The sequence below is a fragment of the Vicia villosa genome, unplaced genomic scaffold (genome assembly GCF_029867415.1).
Source record: "Vicia villosa cultivar HV-30 ecotype Madison, WI unplaced genomic scaffold, Vvil1.0 ctg.000559F_1_1, whole genome shotgun sequence".
Classification (NCBI taxonomy): domain Eukaryota; kingdom Viridiplantae; phylum Streptophyta; class Magnoliopsida; order Fabales; family Fabaceae; genus Vicia; species Vicia villosa.
In genome coordinates, this window is record NW_026705255.1 from 367480 (window position 1) to 387735 (window position 20256).

At 35.9% G+C, this 20256-nt stretch overlaps 1 protein-coding gene across 1 annotated transcript; it reads right to left on the reverse strand.

The window, feature by feature from the left end:
* Window positions 1–16844: 16844 nt before the first annotated feature.
* LOC131629332 ((E,E)-geranyllinalool synthase-like) lies at window positions 16845–19937 on the reverse strand. Its single transcript, XM_058900118.1, has 11 exons — window positions 19852–19937; window positions 19606–19691; window positions 19101–19224; window positions 18910–19028; window positions 18753–18824; window positions 18503–18641; window positions 18308–18406; window positions 17996–18214; window positions 17779–17914; window positions 17444–17680; window positions 16845–17288 (listed from the first exon to the last, which is right to left on the reverse strand). The coding sequence occupies exons 1-11, from the start codon at window positions 19935–19937 to the stop codon at window positions 16845–16847; spliced, it is 1761 nt and encodes a 586-aa protein (XP_058756101.1).
* Between the last annotated feature and the right edge of the window lie 319 nt (window positions 19938–20256).

Genomic DNA, 20256 nt, shown 5'->3' on the forward strand with positions numbered 1-20256 from the left:
AATGTTGTTCGCCGCTCAAAGTAATCACCTCGCTGTTATTTTGACCTCCTGCCTGGCCCAAAGCAGAGAGATGTTTTATAGGGCTTTGCTTTTAAATGTTTTGCCCGAATAAGGTTGTGTATAGGGCTTTGTTTTTAAAAGTTTCCCTCTTTGTCCTGCCCAAGACAAATGAGTTTGTGTTTAGGGCTTTGTTTCAAAAATGAATCATAAATAAAGTGTCATTTTGAATTCCCTACATTATATGTTTTATTTTTGCTTTTTTCTGGAAATGGTAATCCTAAAAAACCAAAAAAAAAAAAACTTTTTCAAAAAAAACCTGCATACACTCCTGCATTCATAAATTTTCTGAAATAAAATATAAATCATATGTGCAGATTTACTATTGATAAACCCATTGAATGCAATAACCCTATGCCCTCTCCCAACTTTGAGTTTCCTGTGTTCGAAGCTGAAGAAGAGGAAGAAGAGGATATCCCGGACGAGATCTCTCGATTACTTAAGCACGAGGAAAGAGCCATTCTGCCTCACAAAGAGCCTTTAGAAAAGATCAACTTGGGTTCTGAAGAAGACAAAAAAGAAGTGACCATTGGATCGCTGCTTGATGCTGATATCACGAGTAAGTTGACAGACCTTCTCAAAGAATATATTGACGTGTTTGCTTGGTCCTACCAAGACATGCCTGGGTTGGATACCAATAATGTTCAGCATTTCTTGCCATTGAAGCCAGAATGTCCGCCAGTTAAGCAGAAATTGCGAAGGACTCACCCTGATATGGCTAACAAGATCAAAGTGGAAGTTCAAAAACAGCTCGACGCAGGTTTTCTTGTCACCTCCGAGTATCCTCAATGGTTGGCCAACATAGTGCCAGTTCCGAAGAAAGATGGAAAAGTCAGAATGTGTGTTGACTACCGTGGCTTGAACAAGGCTAGTCCAAAAGATGACTTTCCATTACCACATATCGACATGCTGGTTGATAACACCGCTAAGTTCAACGTCTTTTCCTTCATGGACGGGTTCTCCGGTTATAATCAGATCAAGATGGCTCCTGAAGACATGGAGAAGACATCTTTCATCACCCCATGGGGTACCTTTTGCTACAAAGTGATGCCATTTGGATTAAAGAATGCAGGCGCAACTTACCAAAGGGCAATGACTACTCTCTTTCATAACATGATGCATAAAGAAATTGAAGTTTATGTGGATGACATGATAGCCAAGTCTAGCACAGAAGAAGAACATATTGAATACCTTTTGAAGTTGTTCAACGACTAAGGAAATATCAGCTTCGCTTGAATCCTAACAAATGTACTTTTGGGGTTAGATCTGGAAAACTCTTGGGTTTCATTGTCAGCCAAAGAGGTATTGAAGTAGATCCCGACAAAGTCAGAGCTATTCAAGAGATGCCTGCACCAAAGACTGAAAAGCAAGTAAGAGGATTTCTCGGACGATTGAACTATATCTCCAGATTTATCTCTCAAATGACTGCTACTTATGGGCCAATTTTCAGGCTTCTCCGCAAAGATCAAGGGGTTGTATGGACTGAAGATTTGCAGAAAGCGTTCGACAGTATCAAAGAGTACCTGTTAGAACCACCAATATTGATTCCTCCAGTTGAAGGAAGACCATTAATCATGTACCTTACTGTGTTGGAAGAATCCATGGGTTGTATGCTTGGACAGCAAGATGAAACCGGTAAGAAGGAGCATGCCATCTATGACTTGAGTAAGAAATTCACAGATTGTGAGTCTCGTTACTCCATGCTCGAAAAAACATGTTATGCTTTGGCTTGGGCTTCAAAACGTCTCCGCCAATACATGATCAACAATACTACTTGGTTAATCTCCAAAATGGATCCGATCAAGTACGTCTTTGAAAAGCCTGCCTTAACAGGAAGGATTGCCCGGTGGCAAATGCTGCTATCCGAGTATGACATTGAGTACCGTGCCCAAAAAGCGGTCAAAGGAAGCATTCTCGCCGATCACTTGGCACATCAGCCAATTAATGAATATCAATCTCTCAAGTTTTACTTTCCTGACGAAGATATCATGTACTTAAAGATGAAAGATTATAACCATTACCAGAAGAAGGTCCTGATCCTGGATCAAGATGGGGCCTAATTTTCGATGGAGCAGTAAACGCTTTTGGCAATGGAATTGGGGCAGTCATCATCACTCCCAAGGGTACTCATATCCCGTTCTTTGCCAGATTGCTATTTGATTGTACCAACAACGTCGCAGAATATGAAGCTTGTATCATGGGTCTCGAAGAAGCCATTGACTTAAGGATCAAGATCCTCGACATATATGGAGATTCAGCCCTCGTGACCAACCAAGTCAAAGGCAAATGGGAAACTTACCACTCTGGCTTGATTCCTTACAGAGATTATGCAAGACGTCTGTTGACTTTCTTCAACAAGGTTGAATTGCATCATATACCTCGAGATCAGAATCGAATGGCAGACACCTTGGCTACTCTATCTTCCATGTTCAAAGTCAGTCATTGGAATGATATGCCCAAAGTCAGAATTACACGCCTTGAAAGGCCTGCCTATGTGTTTGCAACTGAAGCAGTCATCGATGATAAACCGTGGTTCCACGACATCAAGCGCTTCCTTCAAACTCAAGAGTACCCGCTTGGGGCATCAAACAAAGATAAGGAAACTCTAAGGAGGCTTTCTGGAAGCTTCTTCCTGAACGGAGATGTGCTATACAAAAGAAACTTCGACATGGTTTTGCTCAGATGCGTGGATAGACACGAAGTAGACATGTTAATGCATGAAGTGCATGAAGGGTCCTTTGGAACTCATTCAAATGGGCATGCAATGTCCAAGAAGATATTAAGAGCAGGATACTATTGGTTGACAATGGAATCTGACTGTTATAAACACGTGAAGAGATGTCACAAGTGCCAGATCTACGCAGATAAGATCCATGTGCCACCGATTCTACTCAACGTTCTCTCATCTCCATGGCCTTTCTCCATGTGGGGTATCGACATGATTGGAATGATCGAACCGAAAGCTTCAAATGGTCATCGTTTCATCTTAGTGGCTATTGATTACATCACCAAATGGGTCGAAGCAGCATCTTATGCCAATGTTACAAGACAAATGGTTGTGAGGTTCATCAAGAATAATATCATTTGCCGATATGGTATTCCCAGCAAGATCATTACTGACAATGGTTCAAACTTAAACAACAAAATGATGAAAGAATTGTGTGAGGAATTCAAGATTGAGCATCATAACTCTTCTCCTTAGAGACCAAAAATGAATGGCGCCGTCGAAGCCGCCAAAAAGAACATTAAGAAGATCGTCCAAAAAATGGTCGTCACTTACAAAGACTGGCATGAAATGCTGCCATTTGCTTTACATGGGTACCGTACTTCAGTGCGTACTTCAACAGGGGCAACCCCTTTCTCTCTAGTATACGGCATGGAAGCTGTGCTCCCCGCAGAAGTTGAAATACCATCAATGAGAGTCCTCATGGAGACTAAGTTATCAGAGGCTGAATGGTGTCAAAGCAGATACGATCAGTTAAACTTAATCGAAGAAAAATGTATGACTGCTCTATGCCATGGACAGTTATACCAAGCAAGGATGAAACAAGCCTTCAACAAAAAGGTTCGACCTCGTGAATTTCAAGAAGGCGACCTCGTGCTTAAAAAGATCTTGTCTTTTCAACCAGATTCTAGGGGCAAATGGTCTCCTAATTACGAAGGCCCGTATGTTGTCAAAAGAACATTTTCTGGCGGCGCCATGACTCTTGCAACCATGGATGGTGATGAACTCCCACATCCTGTGAATGCTGATGCAGTAAAGAAATACTTTGTCTAAAATAATAATAATAATAATAATAATAATAAAAAGAGACAAAAGAACAGCTCGGTAAGTTAAAAACCCGCAAAGGGCGACTTAGGCAAAAATGAGCGTCTCGGTGGACTGAAAACCCGAAAAGGCGGTCTAGGCAAAAATTAGAGACAATAAACAGAAAAATTCATCCTGGTAGATTGAAAACCTGAAAGGGAAATGTAGGCAAAAATTAAGGATTTATGACAAAGTAACTGCATCAGTCCATACTTCGTCACCAGAGGAGTCTTTTTCATCAAAAGCGACAAGCACAGTTGGAACTCAAAGTTGATAGGGAGAATAGTGGTTATTGCTTTCAATGTAGCCTTTTCCGCATATTTACCATTTCCAACTTTTGTAAATACTCCATGGAATCACGCCTTTAGCTGATTACCATCCTATTAAATAAATTTGAGCCTTGTGCCCATTTGTTTGCAATCTCTAATTTCTTTTAGCTTGCAAAATGACGCTTTAATTGTGTTATTCACTTTTGAAAGAAAAAAGAAAAAAAAGTTTTAAATGAATTTACTTCACTTTTTCAAAATAAAAGCGAAAATTTCCTTTGAGTTGTGAACAACAGAAGGAACATCAACAGCTATCTCCATAGGATGAATCAAAGATTATCCTTCAAAACTGTTCTTTTCCTCAAAAGAGATGATGAGACAACGGTATTCTTTTCCTAGGAAAGAATTCCTAAACCAATCGCCCCTTGCGGAAGAGAAGCTCTTTTATCCCCAATGAAGAAGTTCTTCCATCTCAATAAGAAAAGGTACTTATCTTCCCCAGAGAAGTTGAAAGCATGCAGTACCATTCATCACCTGTGTTATCTACACCGTGTTGAAGAACATTTTCCAAGTATCTGGTTGTATTGCGACGTTGGTCCTTCTCCAGTATACACTTCTTTGTCTGTCAGTATTGCTAGCATGCATGCAACATTCATGACATTCATCATTCATACATATTTGCATCATTTATGCATTATTGCATTTTTCAATGTTTGCTTCGAAAACACTTGTTTAGGGTATATCTATCCCAAAAAAAAAAGAAAAAAAAAAGAAAAGAAAAAAGAAAAAGAAAAAGAAAAAAGAAACAGGTATGGGCGTGTCATCTCTCCAGTAGGTTGTCACCCATAAGCAGAAAGAACATCTTCTTTCTCCAATTCCCCACTGAGATCATTCCTCGTGGAAGAAGGTTGCTTCAGTCTTCTCCTCTCAAAACGAAGGAGAAAATCCCCATTTGAGTTCATTCCTCATGGGTACAAAGTCTTGTTTGACTGATTCTTTCCAGTTTATTCTTGGATAGAATCATGTCTTTACCAGAAATTCAAATTCCGATTCCACCAAACAGAGTCGTGAAAAACAGACAATAAGCAATAGCCTCATCATCCGAGCAGCTTATGTCTCTTCCAAAAGACTTTTCCTCTCTAGGAAATCAATCATGAAGACCATGTGACAATCAGGGTCTTATTATTGTTCACAAGGCTGAATAACCAGTAATTTCCCTAGCAAAGTCTCCAGGATCATTTTATCACTCGGATAATAATTGATCATGTCTTCAAAACCACTATCACGAGGCTGGTAGTCGGTAACCTTTTTGTTTTGGTTATATTATTTAAACATGTCTATCACCATGCTGATAATCGGTAATATTAACCGAACCTTTGGAACTTTTATTACCATGACAAGTCTATCACCATGCTGATAGTCGGTAATACAGTTTCATACCTTTCACCTTCGCATTATTTAACAAGTCTATCCCTGTGCTGATAGTCGGTAATGTCGATAGGTAAGCTTTTCTTACAAAGCTATCATTCCCCGGTGAAGCATACACTTGATTTCCCGAAAAGAAAAAAACGGATTCTCTTCCTAAGACGGATTGAAACATCTTTCCCGATCTTTTGTCCTCAGCGGAGTCAGTTCTTGATATCCCCTCGGTAAAGATATCCTTGCATCATTCTCAATTTTGGTATCTTAGGTCCAAAATTTGCGTTTTCTGATATTTAAGTCTCTTCCACCCTATCAAAACGAAGATTTTCAATCTTCATCTCTCAGGTTGAAGAAACTTAAATAGGGGCATCTGTCATACCCCAATTTTTGACCTAAGATACCACCTCATATCATAGCATATGCATAATTTGCATCACTAACAAATTGCATAGCTTGTGTTTATTACTTGTGACTCAGCAGGGTTTAATCAAGAAATCACTCATCAGTACAAGTAACAATCAATTAGGGTTTTGTTCTCCCTTCATCTCAAATGAATCATTTTCATCAATAATCAACATTTGGTCCTCAAAGATTCATTTCAACAAGCTCAAAGGCTTTGAATCAACCAGATTAGGGTTTTGACTGAAGACAGCAAACCCCTGACTTTTGCTCAGGATTTGACCTAATGACTTGGGACATGACCTCAAGCCCCCAAGTACATCATTTTGACCTAATCTATTGGCTCAAGACATCTCCTACACAAGGATTGATCAACAGTGAAAGTTCAAGTCATCAGATTAGGGTTTTGAACTATCAGGGACTGAAATCAGGGATCACATTTGGGAAACCCTAGAAAGCTCCAGGGGATCATTCAAAGGTTCAATCATCTTCAAATAATCCCTATAACAATATCCAATGGAAATTGTATCTCAATTCAAGATCCACAGTCATCAATCTCATCAGGTTAACAATTAGGGTTTTTGACCTAATTCACCTGAACAACTGACTTTTTAATCAGAACATGGTGCCATAACTTAAACCATGGCTCAATATCCTCCAATAACTCAATATGATCCATTCATACCATTCATTTGGTGAGGATAGCTTGGTTCATTTGAAATCTCCAGAAACGCGATTCGCCCGAAAAAGTCAACTATACAAGATCACCATTGACTTTTTGGAAATTTTGGTCAACCATGACTTTTGAAGTTTTAAATCATAAATATGAGATATATGAAGTCATTTGATCAAGGAAAATCAAGAAAATCAATCAAGAATCAAAAAGTCAAAAGTTTGACTTTCATACTTAGAAAATTTTCTAAGTGTTTTTCAATGGTTTTTCCAAACTTTGGAAGGGAATAACTCAAAATTTCACCTACAAACTGAAAAAAAATTCCAACGTGAAAGTTGTAGATTTTGATCCACTAAACAACTTTGTCAAATAAAATGTTTTTTCCAAAAGATCAACCATTTAAGAGATATGGAGCTTCAAAGTTGGTATCTTTTGAAAAATACACTTAAAATCTCACTTTCTTCAAAGTTCATGGATCTTTTTCACCCATTTCCTTAAAGGTCTTGAAGAAACTTTCAACTAGGGTTTTGAAGTACATAACATGAGCTTTCAAAAATGTCCAAGAGCATGAAATAATATGAAGCATAGCCATGGTTTTGAATTTTGACATTAGTGAACATTATGCATGAAATTTCAAACCATTTTCACTAAGTTTCAACACTATATGACCTATAATGCAAGTAATGATGCATCAATGCAATAATTGAGAGATATTTTCTGATTTGAAGATCAGAATGGAAGGAGATAAGAAGCTTGGAAGTTTAACCATGGTTAAGTCATTTTAACCATTTGCATTTAATGTGAAAGATTCCATTCTATCTCTTAAGCCAAATCATCACTCTTTGATCCACTTGCAAAGGCTTTGTATTCAGAAAGCTTGGCCTATAAATAGAGGTCATTTCCACTCTTCAAATCACACCAAAACCTCATAAGCATAGGTTTTCTCTTCCTTTCTTGAATTGCAATTTTCATAGTTTTCAAAGAGGTAAAATTCTCAACCTCTAAACCTTTGAAGCCATGGCCAAAGTGATGGTTCTAACAACTTCTGAACATCATATGTGATGTGTTTGATCCACTCACACACCCCAAAACACCTTAAAACTCAGAATCATCATCTCACCTCCATGATTGCATAAAGTGAGCCTTAACATGCCAATTTTCATACCAAGCCATATCTGTCCAAACTAACCTTCTAAACATCATCCATATACTTCATATGAACTGTTCCAACCATCATCCATGATCTGAAACACCAAAATCATCAAATTCGATCCTCACTCCAAGCAACTGCATATCGGCTCCCATGGCTTTGCTCAGATGAATTCAATCCATTCCAAGCATCCAGACACCTTCCATAATCATCATTAAAGCTATCCAGATCATCAAACAGCATCTGTAACACCTCTATTGAAGAATTCAATCTCCAGTTTTGCCGTTTTTGAAGGTAAGCCTCATGAATTTCAAACTCATACATACATACATGCATCATAAACAAAATATTGATATACCATATTGTTTCTGCACCTATGTGGATCATTAATCCTCAATCAATTGCATCATAACTTGCATACACACGATTTCACATTGAATTTCAGTTTTAGGGTTCTTCATGTTCATAACAAAATTGATTACCTTAGAGTGAAAATAAATGAATTATGAGATCACCATCATGTTCCTCGTGAAAAACCGAGTGAGATAGACCCTTTACTTGATCAAAACAACACAGTTTTAAAGATTTTCGAATTTCAATTGAAGGTGTGTTCTTGGCGCCATTTTTTGATTCAGAAAATTCAAAGGCTTGTTTTAAATATAATCAATTGAACGCGTGTGTATTACAAGCCACAAGCGTGGCTCAGTTGGTAAGTGTTTTGGTTAGTGAGAGTGAGGGCGTGGTTCAAACCCTTGTGGAGACAAAACCATTTTTTTAACACATATTTTCTTCATTTTCTTTACAACTTCATCTAATTAATTAACCAATCAAAATTAATTATTTTTACTTCATTTTTTGCACACCTCATATTTAATATATATATTTTATGAATATCCAAAGAAAATCACAAAAAAATAATTATTTTATGTGTTTTTATTAAGTTTAAAGTGACTTGTTTTTTAAACGTTTTAATACTTTAAAAATAGTTTTTTCACTTGATTTTTAAAACTTAATCACTTGTAAATATTTTGTGATCAAACCCTAATTATTTAGGTATTAATTAAGTATAATCTTTTTTTTTATCTTAATTAAGTGGACTATTTTTTCAAAATTTCAAGCCGTTTTAAAACAAACGATCACAGTTTTTCAAAACAAATAAACCATTTTTCTTTTTGGTTTTCTTTTCAAAAGAAACTCTTGATTAAATCCTTTTGATTAATCAATTGATTTTCAAAACGCCATGGGCCTCTCGAATATTAGAGAGTATAAGTCCCTTTCCTTTTCTTTTTACAGTTTTTCTTTAAACAGAAAACTTCTTTCAACACAAAACTTTCAAACTGTTTTCAAACGACGAAACCTTGCGTCTGTTAATAAAACGATCAACCATGTTTTATAAAATAAAACATGGGCCTCCACATAGGTATAAGTCCCATTCCTTTGCATGAAATTAGGTGTTTCATTGTACATACACCTTTTTGTACATACCTCGATCAATTTGATTTTTAACTTCGAATAACAAATCAAAAATGAAGGTTTTCTTTAAATCTTCCCAAAAATACCATGGGCCTCCATGTAGGTATAAGTCCCAAGCCCTTTTGTAAATACTTGTTTACATAGCTTTTGAATGAACTCAATGGGCCTCTCCCCGAGTATAAGTCCCGAGCCCCCGTGCATACAAACAGATCATGCTTACAGGTATATTTCCTTCATAAACTCCATTGTATACACACACCTTGTCACATATAACTGTTCATATTTGTTCATGTACTTGTTCATATTTGTTCGTACTTGTCCATATTTGTGATTGTATTATATATGCTTGTTCAACTTAGTACAACACTAGGTTCCCCATAGCCTCCTATTGGGCTTCGTGCAAAGAATCTCCCTAGTTTAGGTTAGGACATAGAGTATGGTTTCCCGGTGAAATCGCTCTAAGAGCTCAAACCAACTATACCACGCCTCCTCTTGGGCTTTGTACAAACGACTTGTCCCTCCCATAGCCTCCTCTTGGGCTTACAATGCAAGGACCCTCGATTGTCCCTCCCATAGCCTCCTATTGGGCTTACAATGCAAGGACCCTCGGATAGCCTCCTCTTGGGCTTCTTACAAGGACCCACGGGCTTCTTATAAGCATCCTCAATATCCAAAACAAATACCCTAGGAGATTAGACATTTATCATCTCTATGATAGGAGTATCTCTTCTATATCATCACAATCAATCAATTAAAACTCAACTTTTTTTGCCACAAGGCTGGCTAATCAATCAAACCTTTTGCCACCAGGCTGGCTGATTAATCAAAGTTTTTGCCACAAGGCTGGCTTCGTCGAAACTTTTTCCACAAGGCTGGCTGATTAATCAAAACTTTTTGTCACAATGCTGACTTCATTGAAAGTTTTTGCCACAAGGCTGGCTAATCAAACTTGTTTTTGCCACAAGGCTGGCTAAACAAAAAACATCTTTATCATTCTAAGCGCCATAAGTGGCACAGCCCAGGGCTTATAATGAAAAGATTTCAAACAAAAATCAAACAGATGTATGTGATGATATAGATTAGATACATCGAGCATTTAGATGACATTTGTCTCTTATCCTTTGCTTCCACTAGCATAAGTGGGAACTACGATTTCTCTGACTTTCTCAACATCCCTTTGAGAATACGTAGGCACAAGGTCGTATCCTTGGCGAGCAAAACTTCTCCCTCAAACCACTCAAACCTTAGCACCTGTAGACCCCGAGCTACAGATGCTCTGATTCCCTCTAAGGGATATGTATGTAGAGGATCGCGATGATCTTTGCGAGCATAATCAAACAAACACCTTAGGTCCCACCTATTTCACAAGAACCTCCACCATAACATAGAATGAAACAAACATAATAAAGAAGCCTATAGAGTACTATAGATACGTTGGGTGCTAATACCTTCCCTTCGTATAACCAAACCTCTTACCCGGAATCTCTCCCCCACTTTTGCATTGCTTTTTGTTTTGGGCTTTGCATCTCTTTTAAGGTTATTGCAACTTTTTTCCTTTTCCTGTTTTGGAAACAATAAAAAGTTTGGTCGTGACAAAAACAAAAGAAAAATCATTTTCATGAGCACTCGAGCCCAAAGAAGGCATCAGGTGTCTCATCCCCGAAAAAGATACGATTTTCCCCGCGACACTATGGTGCCTAGAGCCAGGTCACATGAGGTGTATCACTAGTCGAGATGTAGTTTTTAATGAAGCTGAAATGGCTTTCAAGAAAACTGGTGATGGTCGAAGTGCAGAAGAGCTGTAACAGGTAGAGATTCCTGTTGAGGTGGAGCATGTTAATGCTGAATTGCATATCCCTGATGAAGTCGAAGAAGAAGCAGAAGATGATGAGGAAGTTGAGGAAACTGATGATGACTACCTATTGTCGAGAGATAGGTCGAGAAGAGTCATCAAACCAACTCAGAGACTTGGGTATGCAGATCTTATAGCTTATGCATTAATCTCTTCTAGTGAGGTTCTTGATGATGAACCTAGAGATTATAAGGAAGTTATGAGGAGTCGAAATAAGACTGAATGGCTAAAGTCCATGGATGATGAGATGAAATCTCTTCATGATAATCACACTTGGGAACTGATCAAGAAACCTGCTGGGGCAAGGTTAGTCAGGTGTAAATGGATTTTCAAAGTTAAGGAAGGAATTGAAGGAGTGACGTCCAAAAGATACAAGGCAAGGTTGGTCGCAAGGGGTTTCACTCAGAAAGAAGGTGCAACTTCAATGATGTGTTCTCTCCTGTTGTGAAGCATAGGTCCATTCAAATGTTGCTGGCCATGGTGGCACAGTTCGACCTTGAACTGGAACAGATGGATGTGAAGACTGTGTTCTTGTATGGTGATCTAGATGAAACAATCCTAATGAGGAAACCTAAAGGGTATGTCGAAAAGGGGAAGGAAGATTATGTGTGCAAACTAAAGAGATCTTTATATGGGCTAAAACAATCTCCTCGACAGTGGAATAGGAGATTCGACAAGTTCATGGCACGCATAAGTTTCATTAGAAGTCAGTTCGACCACTGTGTTTACTTCAGATTTCAACCTGGTAATTCATTTGTTATTTTGTTGCTTTATGTGGATGATATTCTCATAGCCAGCAACAGTGTCGAAGATGTGATGAGGGTGAAGGCTGAACTCAATAAGGAGTTCGATATGAAGGATCTGGGAGCTGCTTCCAGGATTCTTGGAATTGACATTCGAAGAGATAGAAAGAAGTCGAAGTTATGCCTATCTCAAGAGGCATATCTACGGAAGATTCTTGAAAAGTTTGGTATGGCGAATTCGAAGCCAGTTGTGACTCCAACAAACCCTCAATTAAAGCTGAGTATTGATCAGTGTCCCAGTACTGATGTCGAAAGAGCCTATATGAATAGCATCCCATATGCTAATATAGTCGGTTCATTGATGTATGCTATGGTCTGTACTAGACCCTACATAGCATACGCAGTAAGTCTTGTAAGCAGGTACATGGCAAATCCTGGAAAGGCACACTGGCAAGCATTGAAGTGGATTTTAAGGTACATAAATGGGTCTCTAAATAGAGTCCTAATTTATGGTGGAGCCTTAGGTGAAGATAGTAAAGCAGCAATCTAAGCATATGTCGACTCTGATTATGCAGGTTGTATGGATTCTAGAAAATCTATTTATGGATATGTTTTCACTATGTTTGGCACAACAATTAGTTGGAAAGCAACACTTCAGAAGGTTGTTGCTCTATCAACCACTGAAGCAGAATATATTGCTCTCACTGAAGCTGTGAAAGAAGCATTGTGGCTTGAAGGTTTTGCAAAGGAGCTGAAACTTCAAGGTCAAGGTATCACTGTTAAATGTGATAGTCAAAGTGCAATACACCTGTCGAAGAATTTAGCCTATCATGAGCGAACTAAGCACATTGATTTGAGGCTACATTTTGTCAGAGGAGTAATCGAGCATGGAGAAGTCCAAGTGATGAAGGTTTCGACTGAAGACAATGCTGCTGATATGATCACCAAGACATTGCCGAGTTGCAAGTTTTTCCACTGTATGCAGTTGATAAAGTTGCATGAAGAAAGCTAGTTTGTTCCTTTGATGTTGTAGAGTTAGATCCAAGGTGGAGATTTGTGAGATATTGGATCGAACTCTAGTATGGTCGAAGGGTAGCTTCTTGGTTCGATAGGATTAAGCATGAAGTCGAAGGTTGTTCACATGCTTGTGTCGAAGATGCTATGGTCGTTAGAATGTTAAATTAGGTTTTAGTGTTTAAACCCTAATTTGTTAAGTTAGCTTGTTTATTAAGTTGGCTTGTGTAATGGGCCTTGTGGAAAAAGCTCATTAGTTAGTATGGTAGGTTTTATTATAAATAGCATACTAGTCTCTCATCATTGCTAAGCTGCAAATCCTAATTTAGGGTGAGAGAGGTTATTTGTTATTCTTATAAACTTGTAATCTTGTTTTAAGAGAAAGTGAAAGAATAGTAGTTATAACCAATTCTTGTGTTCTTCTTTTCTTCCCAAATTCCATATTATACTTTGTTATCGGTATCGTTTTTCACAACAGAATGTCATACAACAACAACGAAAATGCATCAATTGCAAAAAAAACTTAACAACATTGGTCACAAGACTTGCAACTTAATCTGTCCGTAATCCGGGACAATTCAACACGATTCAACTTCACATGCAATTCGACATATTCAACATAATTCTGACATACCAACCTAACCAAAATAAATACAAGGATATACAAGTCATTCCTGCAAAGTTTCAACTATTTTCGGTTAAACAATTCTACCAGTTAAAACTACTAATTTTAGTATTCGGTACTGTTTTTATCTACTTCTATTGCTACCGATTCACACTGCTCCTAATTACTTGTTCCCTGTTACTAATTATTTTCTGCTACCAAAACCCAAACTGTCATCAAAATATGTTTTTGTTATTTTTATAATACTCTGCTACTGTTCTTTTCTATTCTACTTATTAACACCTACACTGATATTTCTACTTATGTTGTTCGCATTATTTAGACTTTGTTAATATATATCAATTACCAATTACCAGTATACTAGTGTTACTAAATGAATTGAAATGAAAATAATGTAGGTTATGTTAAGAATCACTTTCTGGTACCTAATTAACAAATAATAAGAAAACAAAGGTGTGGCCCTCACCCCACAAATATGGGGCGCACATCCCAGAGCCAAGGGACGCCCACGCTTAGTCTCTGTGGCCCCTGCCCCTTAATGCATCCACAGGGGCGCCCATCCCAGTTATATGGGGGCCCCGCCACAAACCCCAAACTTCATCTTCTTCATACGTTTCCAGAACTCTGCACTTATTAATTTCTTGTAAATTTTGTCCGATCGATTCACATAAACCAACACAACAATGATTGCAGCAACATAAATCATCACAGAAACAACAACTAAAATTTTCCTCCCACAATCGACAGAAAACAGCAATCAACAGAACCAATAATTTCTCATAGAAATCAAAACATTACAAAATAAACAAACAATCCATGGCACAAAATCATATAAGCTAACCCCACATACGATTTATCATAATCCCGGTTATAGAGATTGAACCTTACCCTTACCTTGGATTGGAGGTCGCTCTAAATTTCTCCAATTGAATTTCCCCCCAAATAGCCTCTTCTACGTGTTCCTCTCCAAACCCTTGGCATTTTGCTTCTATTTTCTTTTTCTGCTACAACCTAGTTTTTGCTTATACCTCTAATGCTATATTCCCTCTAATTCCACAAAATAAAAACTATATTTTTCTGTTACTTTCAATGGGCCTAAACTACACGCCCACTTACTACTACTAACACAATAACTAGCCCACTTAATTATTAGTCCCATTTAATCTACCATTATTCCTATGAATATTTATCCGACTAAACCGACTAATTTAATTAAATAATCACACAACAACTTTATAGCGACATATCCTAATTTTAACGATTCACGGCAATTAATCGAGATTAAATTAATTAAATAATTACGAGCGTTACAGTTACTAGTCAATATGAGTTTGTATGAGTCCACCCTTGTCTACTAGAGTGTACATAGAAAATGATTCTATGCACAACTCCACTTGTTGTGATCTCCTAGACTCGAAAACTCGTCATAGTCTACAAGTACACTTGTGAGATTGAGAACCATATTTGGAACCTTAGTCTAATGCAAAGAGTCCCTAAAACTCTCTAAAGCTTGATATTTTAATGTTCTTTCATTAAAGGAGAGAAAACATGTTATGGAGGAACATTTTTTAAGAGTAAACAAAATAAAACAATAAAGCATAAGAAGAAGAAATGAGGGAAAGGAGCTTCTATCTCAACAGGCTGGCTGTGATTTTCCTGACTGTGATATTTTAGTCAATGTTACTGCTAGCTTCGACTTTCCATGTATATGGCTTTCAATTTCTGCAAGTTTCACATCAACTTTTAGAGATAGTGATAAAAGGTTACTAAATGCAATAAAAAGATACAAATACCATAATAAAGTTTCATATCATAGAACCATATTCTCAACATTAAAAATCAGTCATATGCTGCAACAACAAAAAACTTGTTCAGCGCCATTAAAATTTGAAAATGGAACAAAATTGATAACTTTCTTCATGTTGATGAAATCTTACCTTGGCTTTCCTCCTCATTTTTGTTCAGCATGTTTTACTCCACTCTACTTTAAATCTTTTACTACTCTCTATTTTGGAAGCTAATTCGGAAGAAAAAAACACATCATATCCATCAATTTACACCTTCCTTAATTCTTTTTTCAAATTGAGAAAAAATATTATACACATCATCAGATCCATCCAAATATGTTCAAAAATAATAAATCAAAATATTGGAAATCATATATCCAAAATAGAAAAACACAAAAAAAAAAATAGGTATGATTAGTTATTTACCGGGAACATTTTTTTCTCCTTTCGTTGTCCCATTTCAGGATCATATTCAATACATATAACAAAATATATGCAAGTAAGAAATTATTTGGTATGTCAACAACAAAACTGAAATCCCCCCAGCAAAATGGTATGGAAGAAAAGTTGAACAAACACAAAGGCGAAAAATCTACAACATCAAAAACACAAAAGTTAAACAAAATGAAATCTAAAAGAAGAATATGGTGAAATTTTAAAAACAAAAAAGGTGAAGAATCAAAAACTACAACATCATAGTTTTAACATTGCAGCACACACATATTGCTCACGATTTGACCTTGAACACAATAAAATCGAAAATAAAAAGCATAACCTTGTAACACAACAAAACATATAAAACAACAATGACAATAATGAATAGACATACCTTATTCGTATAGATAAGATGAATGTTGATTTCAGATCTGGTTTTGATATAAGATCCTGTGGTTTTCATTTGAGATCTGGTTTTCGATTTCAGATCCACCAGGAGGCCGTTCCATTTAAGTTAGAAGAAAATTGCAAAATGAAATTAACAAAACCATGAAGAAGAACATATATTGATGAAGCAACAGAGATGAAGGATATTATTTTTGCAAAGAAGATTTGAATTTGAAAGTAGAGAGAGAATTTTTCTGATGATGCTTTTGTAGAAGACAAAAAGTTGTAAATGATGCTTTTGTAGAAGACAAAAAGTTGGAAATCATAGTTTGCTCCTTTGAACCAATCGATGCAAACTCAATTAGATTAGAGTAAAATGTGGAATTACATAGAAGAAGTAACCAAATGGTGTAAATATGATAGTTTAGTTGGAAAAAGTAATATTTAGACACAAATTGCCCCAAAATTGATGACATGGTAGAATTATAGATAAGGGCAGAAGTGTCTTTTCCAGAACAACTTCCTTTCTTATATTATAGATATTAAGTCTGATCATTAAGCAACAAAGAATCCTTTTTTGATATCGTAGTTCTTGTTTAATTGAATATAGTTCCAAGGTATCTAATATTTGAAGTGATCAATTTCTTCTCACGTTTATATTATGCAAAAACAAGCGAACAACATTTATTTGTAGCTATAGATGTATACAAATGGTATAAACTTTCCATTTTATATGTACCAATCCCTTTCCTTTTATTTGAATCCAAGCCTAACTTTAGGTGTTATCAACCTCATTTTGGTTAAACTTATCCTACTATTGTGTTTGAATGGAAAATTCATATTAAGTTTTGATATAATATGTTTCTTCTTTGGGAATGTTTGAGTTGAGAGACACATTGAAGTTCTACTCAAAGGAAGATATATTGCTTTGTTTATATCCTCCACCATATCTGTATTAGAATCAAAACTGTTTTTAGAGTTGAAAAACATTTGAAAAACTTTCAAGCATGATAGATGGAGTTGTTTGCTCGGCTTAGGAAAATCACTTAATCCGTCAATTAGAACAAGTTCAAGAAACTCTTTCTTCTTTTTCTCGACTATTTCCCTCACAAATGCAATTGAGTCTTCAATTTCAAATTCAGGGTTCTCCATCATGTTAACCAAAACATAATTCAATTTCCCTTCTTCCATTTCCTTCTACAAAATCATATGAAAAACATACTAAGTTAAAATAATAAGAAGAATGTATAAACTAGATTTTAGGCGGAGACCGATACAGTGAACAAGTAAAAGTTGTGGTATCAAAACACTAATTAAGCGAGAAATTACCATTAATAGCTTAACTAATTTACCTGATAACTCTCGAGATCATTTAATAAACGAGAAATGACCATTAATAGATTTGTTAATGGCTCATACGGTTTTAGCCTAAGTTTCTTGGATGGTTTCATAAAACATGAAGATGAAAGCACAATGAGATGCGCGCCAATTGAAGTCATGCCTGTTTCGAGGTAACAAACAATAGATGGTTTGTGACCATTTCTGCTCCAGTTTGCTTCTATCAGCCATGACAAGAAAATTTCATACCACTTCACAATTGAAATAAATTTCACAATGTTATTATTATCTATCGATACCATTGATGATTATAATATTTTGAAAAATAGATAAATTTTGTAACGCTTACTAGATCTTTTAAGTTTCCTGAGATATCATCAGAAGTTCCTTCTTGTTGGAGATATTTTCTAGTAGCTTCACTCACAAGATCATCAAGTGCATCAAATATAACTTTGCTATGGCTCTTTAGGCCTCTGGTATCCCACCTATTATTTACAAAAATACATATATCGTTATTATAAATGAGATATAAAGAAAGTACTTCGAAACATATTTCGACTATTTACCTTTGAACTGCTTCAGTGAGAATTTCTAGTTCATTGAGAGAACCAACACTATCAAAGAAATCGTCAGCAACTGTGATTATAATAGCAGTTTTAGCTACAAACATCCGTACGTAAGAGTCATGAGGGATGGATGTTAAACTAGCAGCAACAGCGAAGTAACAATAAGTACTTTTTTCTCTGCCAAAACCCATATCACTCAAACCATACTTTTCAGCCCACCTACATCTCAAAATCAAATATAATGCACTAAGAGTCCATTGAACTATTATCATATTAGTTAGGTCAAACTAATTATTGGAAATTTTACTATACCTCTTTAGTTCTTTAAGCTCGTTTTTGTATATCAATTGCTTAAACTCGAAGTTTAGAGATGCAAGTTGTAGAAATTCATCATTATAGAGACATGATACCCTACAAATTGTAGCAATTCATCATTATGATTCATTATGATATGAATGCATTGATTCAGATGTGTGCAATCAATCCGTGTATGCATCATGTGTGTACCTGTTATGTGATGTCTTCCCTTTCCATAGAATGCTGGCTTCTGTTTCTTCTATCCACATTCTATGCTCTAAATGATCCAATCGAGCAAACCATGGAAGACTCAACTCGTGCTCTATTTGTTGCAATAAGCCTCCTTTTCCTGTTAAAACGATTTTCTCAAGTATTTTCCTAGAAAAGCTTCTAGCTTCCTCGAGTTGATATTCTCCACAGAACATTAAGTTCGAAGCTCAGAACACGTGAAGCATTGCACTTGAGAACTGCTCGTAATTATTCTCAATCTCAGCTTTGGTTTCATCGTGGTTTAGAAACCAACAAAATCGCACTGCTTGTATGAGCCACAATTAAAATTAAAAAATGATTATTACTTATTATAATTAATTAAATAATTTTATGATATATATTCATACATGGTGATACTTTGAATCCATATGTCCTTAAGAGCTCAAATGCCATAGCATCTTTCTGAAGCTGCATAGTATTCATATTCAATGCTCTTACCATTGAACTTGCCTCATTATTATAATTCCTACAGTTAAATACCAATTGATCAATATAAACTTTATAAGAAGATATTTGTTGACATAAGTCTCTTACTTACCTATAAACTTGTGATAAAAGTACTTCAATCTCTCCTACAAAGTACTCTCCCAATCCAAATCTATGTAATTGGTTAGCAATGCAAAGCTTTATATGATCCTCCTCCATTGGATATGCTTGTGGAACTGCAAGACACATAAAAACCTCAATAAATCAACACTTGTTATTAGCACCTTGATTTAATAGTTGACAATGTTTAATAACATATATAATATATAATATAAGAAAAATGCTATTTTTACACCCAAAATTGCACTACACACTGTATTTACTATTCATCAATACTTTGAGCAATGTTTTATTAAAATATAATAAAAAATTAAAAAATATATATTAAAAATTATTATTATTATTTTTTGATTTTTGGATTAAAGAAGACTTATATAAAAGTGGTTTGATTAACCGACTTCATCACTTCATTAACCAACTTGTTACACTTAATTAACCAACTTTATTTTACTACTAAAAATTATTTTTAATATCTGCACTTATTAATTTCTTGTGACTTTTGTCCGATCGATTCACATAAACCAATACAACAATGATTGCAGCAACACAAATCATCATAGAAACAACAACTAAAATTTTCCTCCTACAATCGACAGAAAACAGCAATCAAAATAACCAATAATTTCTCATAGAAATCAAAACATTACAAAATGAAAAAACAATCCATGGCACAAAATCATATAACCTAACCCCACATACGATTTATCATAATCCCGGTTATAGAGATTGAACCTCACCCTTACCTTGGATTGAAGGTCGCTCTAAATTTCTCCAATTGAATTTCCCCCCAAATAGCCTCTTCAAGTGTTCCTCTCCAAACCGTTGGCATTTTGCTTCTATTTTCTTTTTCTGCTACAACCTAGTTTTTGCTTATACCTCTAATGCTATATTTCCTCTAATTCCACAAAATAAAAACTATATTTTTCTGTTACTTTCAATGGGCCTAAATTACACGCTCCAATTACTACTACTAACACAATAACTAGCCCACTTAATTATTAGTCTCATTTAACCTACCATTATTCCTATGAATATTTTTCCGACTAAACCAACTAATTTAATTAACTAATCACACAACAACTTTATATCGACATATCATAATTTTAACGATTCACGACAATTAATCGAGATTAAATTAATTAAATAAT

Bases quoted from the DNA above. Each gene is read 5' to 3' on its own strand.
- LOC131629332 (XM_058900118.1), bottom strand. From the start codon at position 19,937: ATGCCAACGGTTTGGAGAGGAACACTTGAAGAGGCTATTTGGGGGGAA. The intron at 19,692-19,851 runs GTAAGGGTGAGG...TGTCGATTGTAG, and splicing joins AGAGCGACCTTCAATCCAAG to GAGGAAAATTTTAGTTGTTG. The intron at 17,915-17,995 runs GTAAATAGTCGA...TGTAAATAATAG, and splicing joins CTCACTGAAGCAGTTCAAAG to GTGGGATACCAGAGGCCTAA.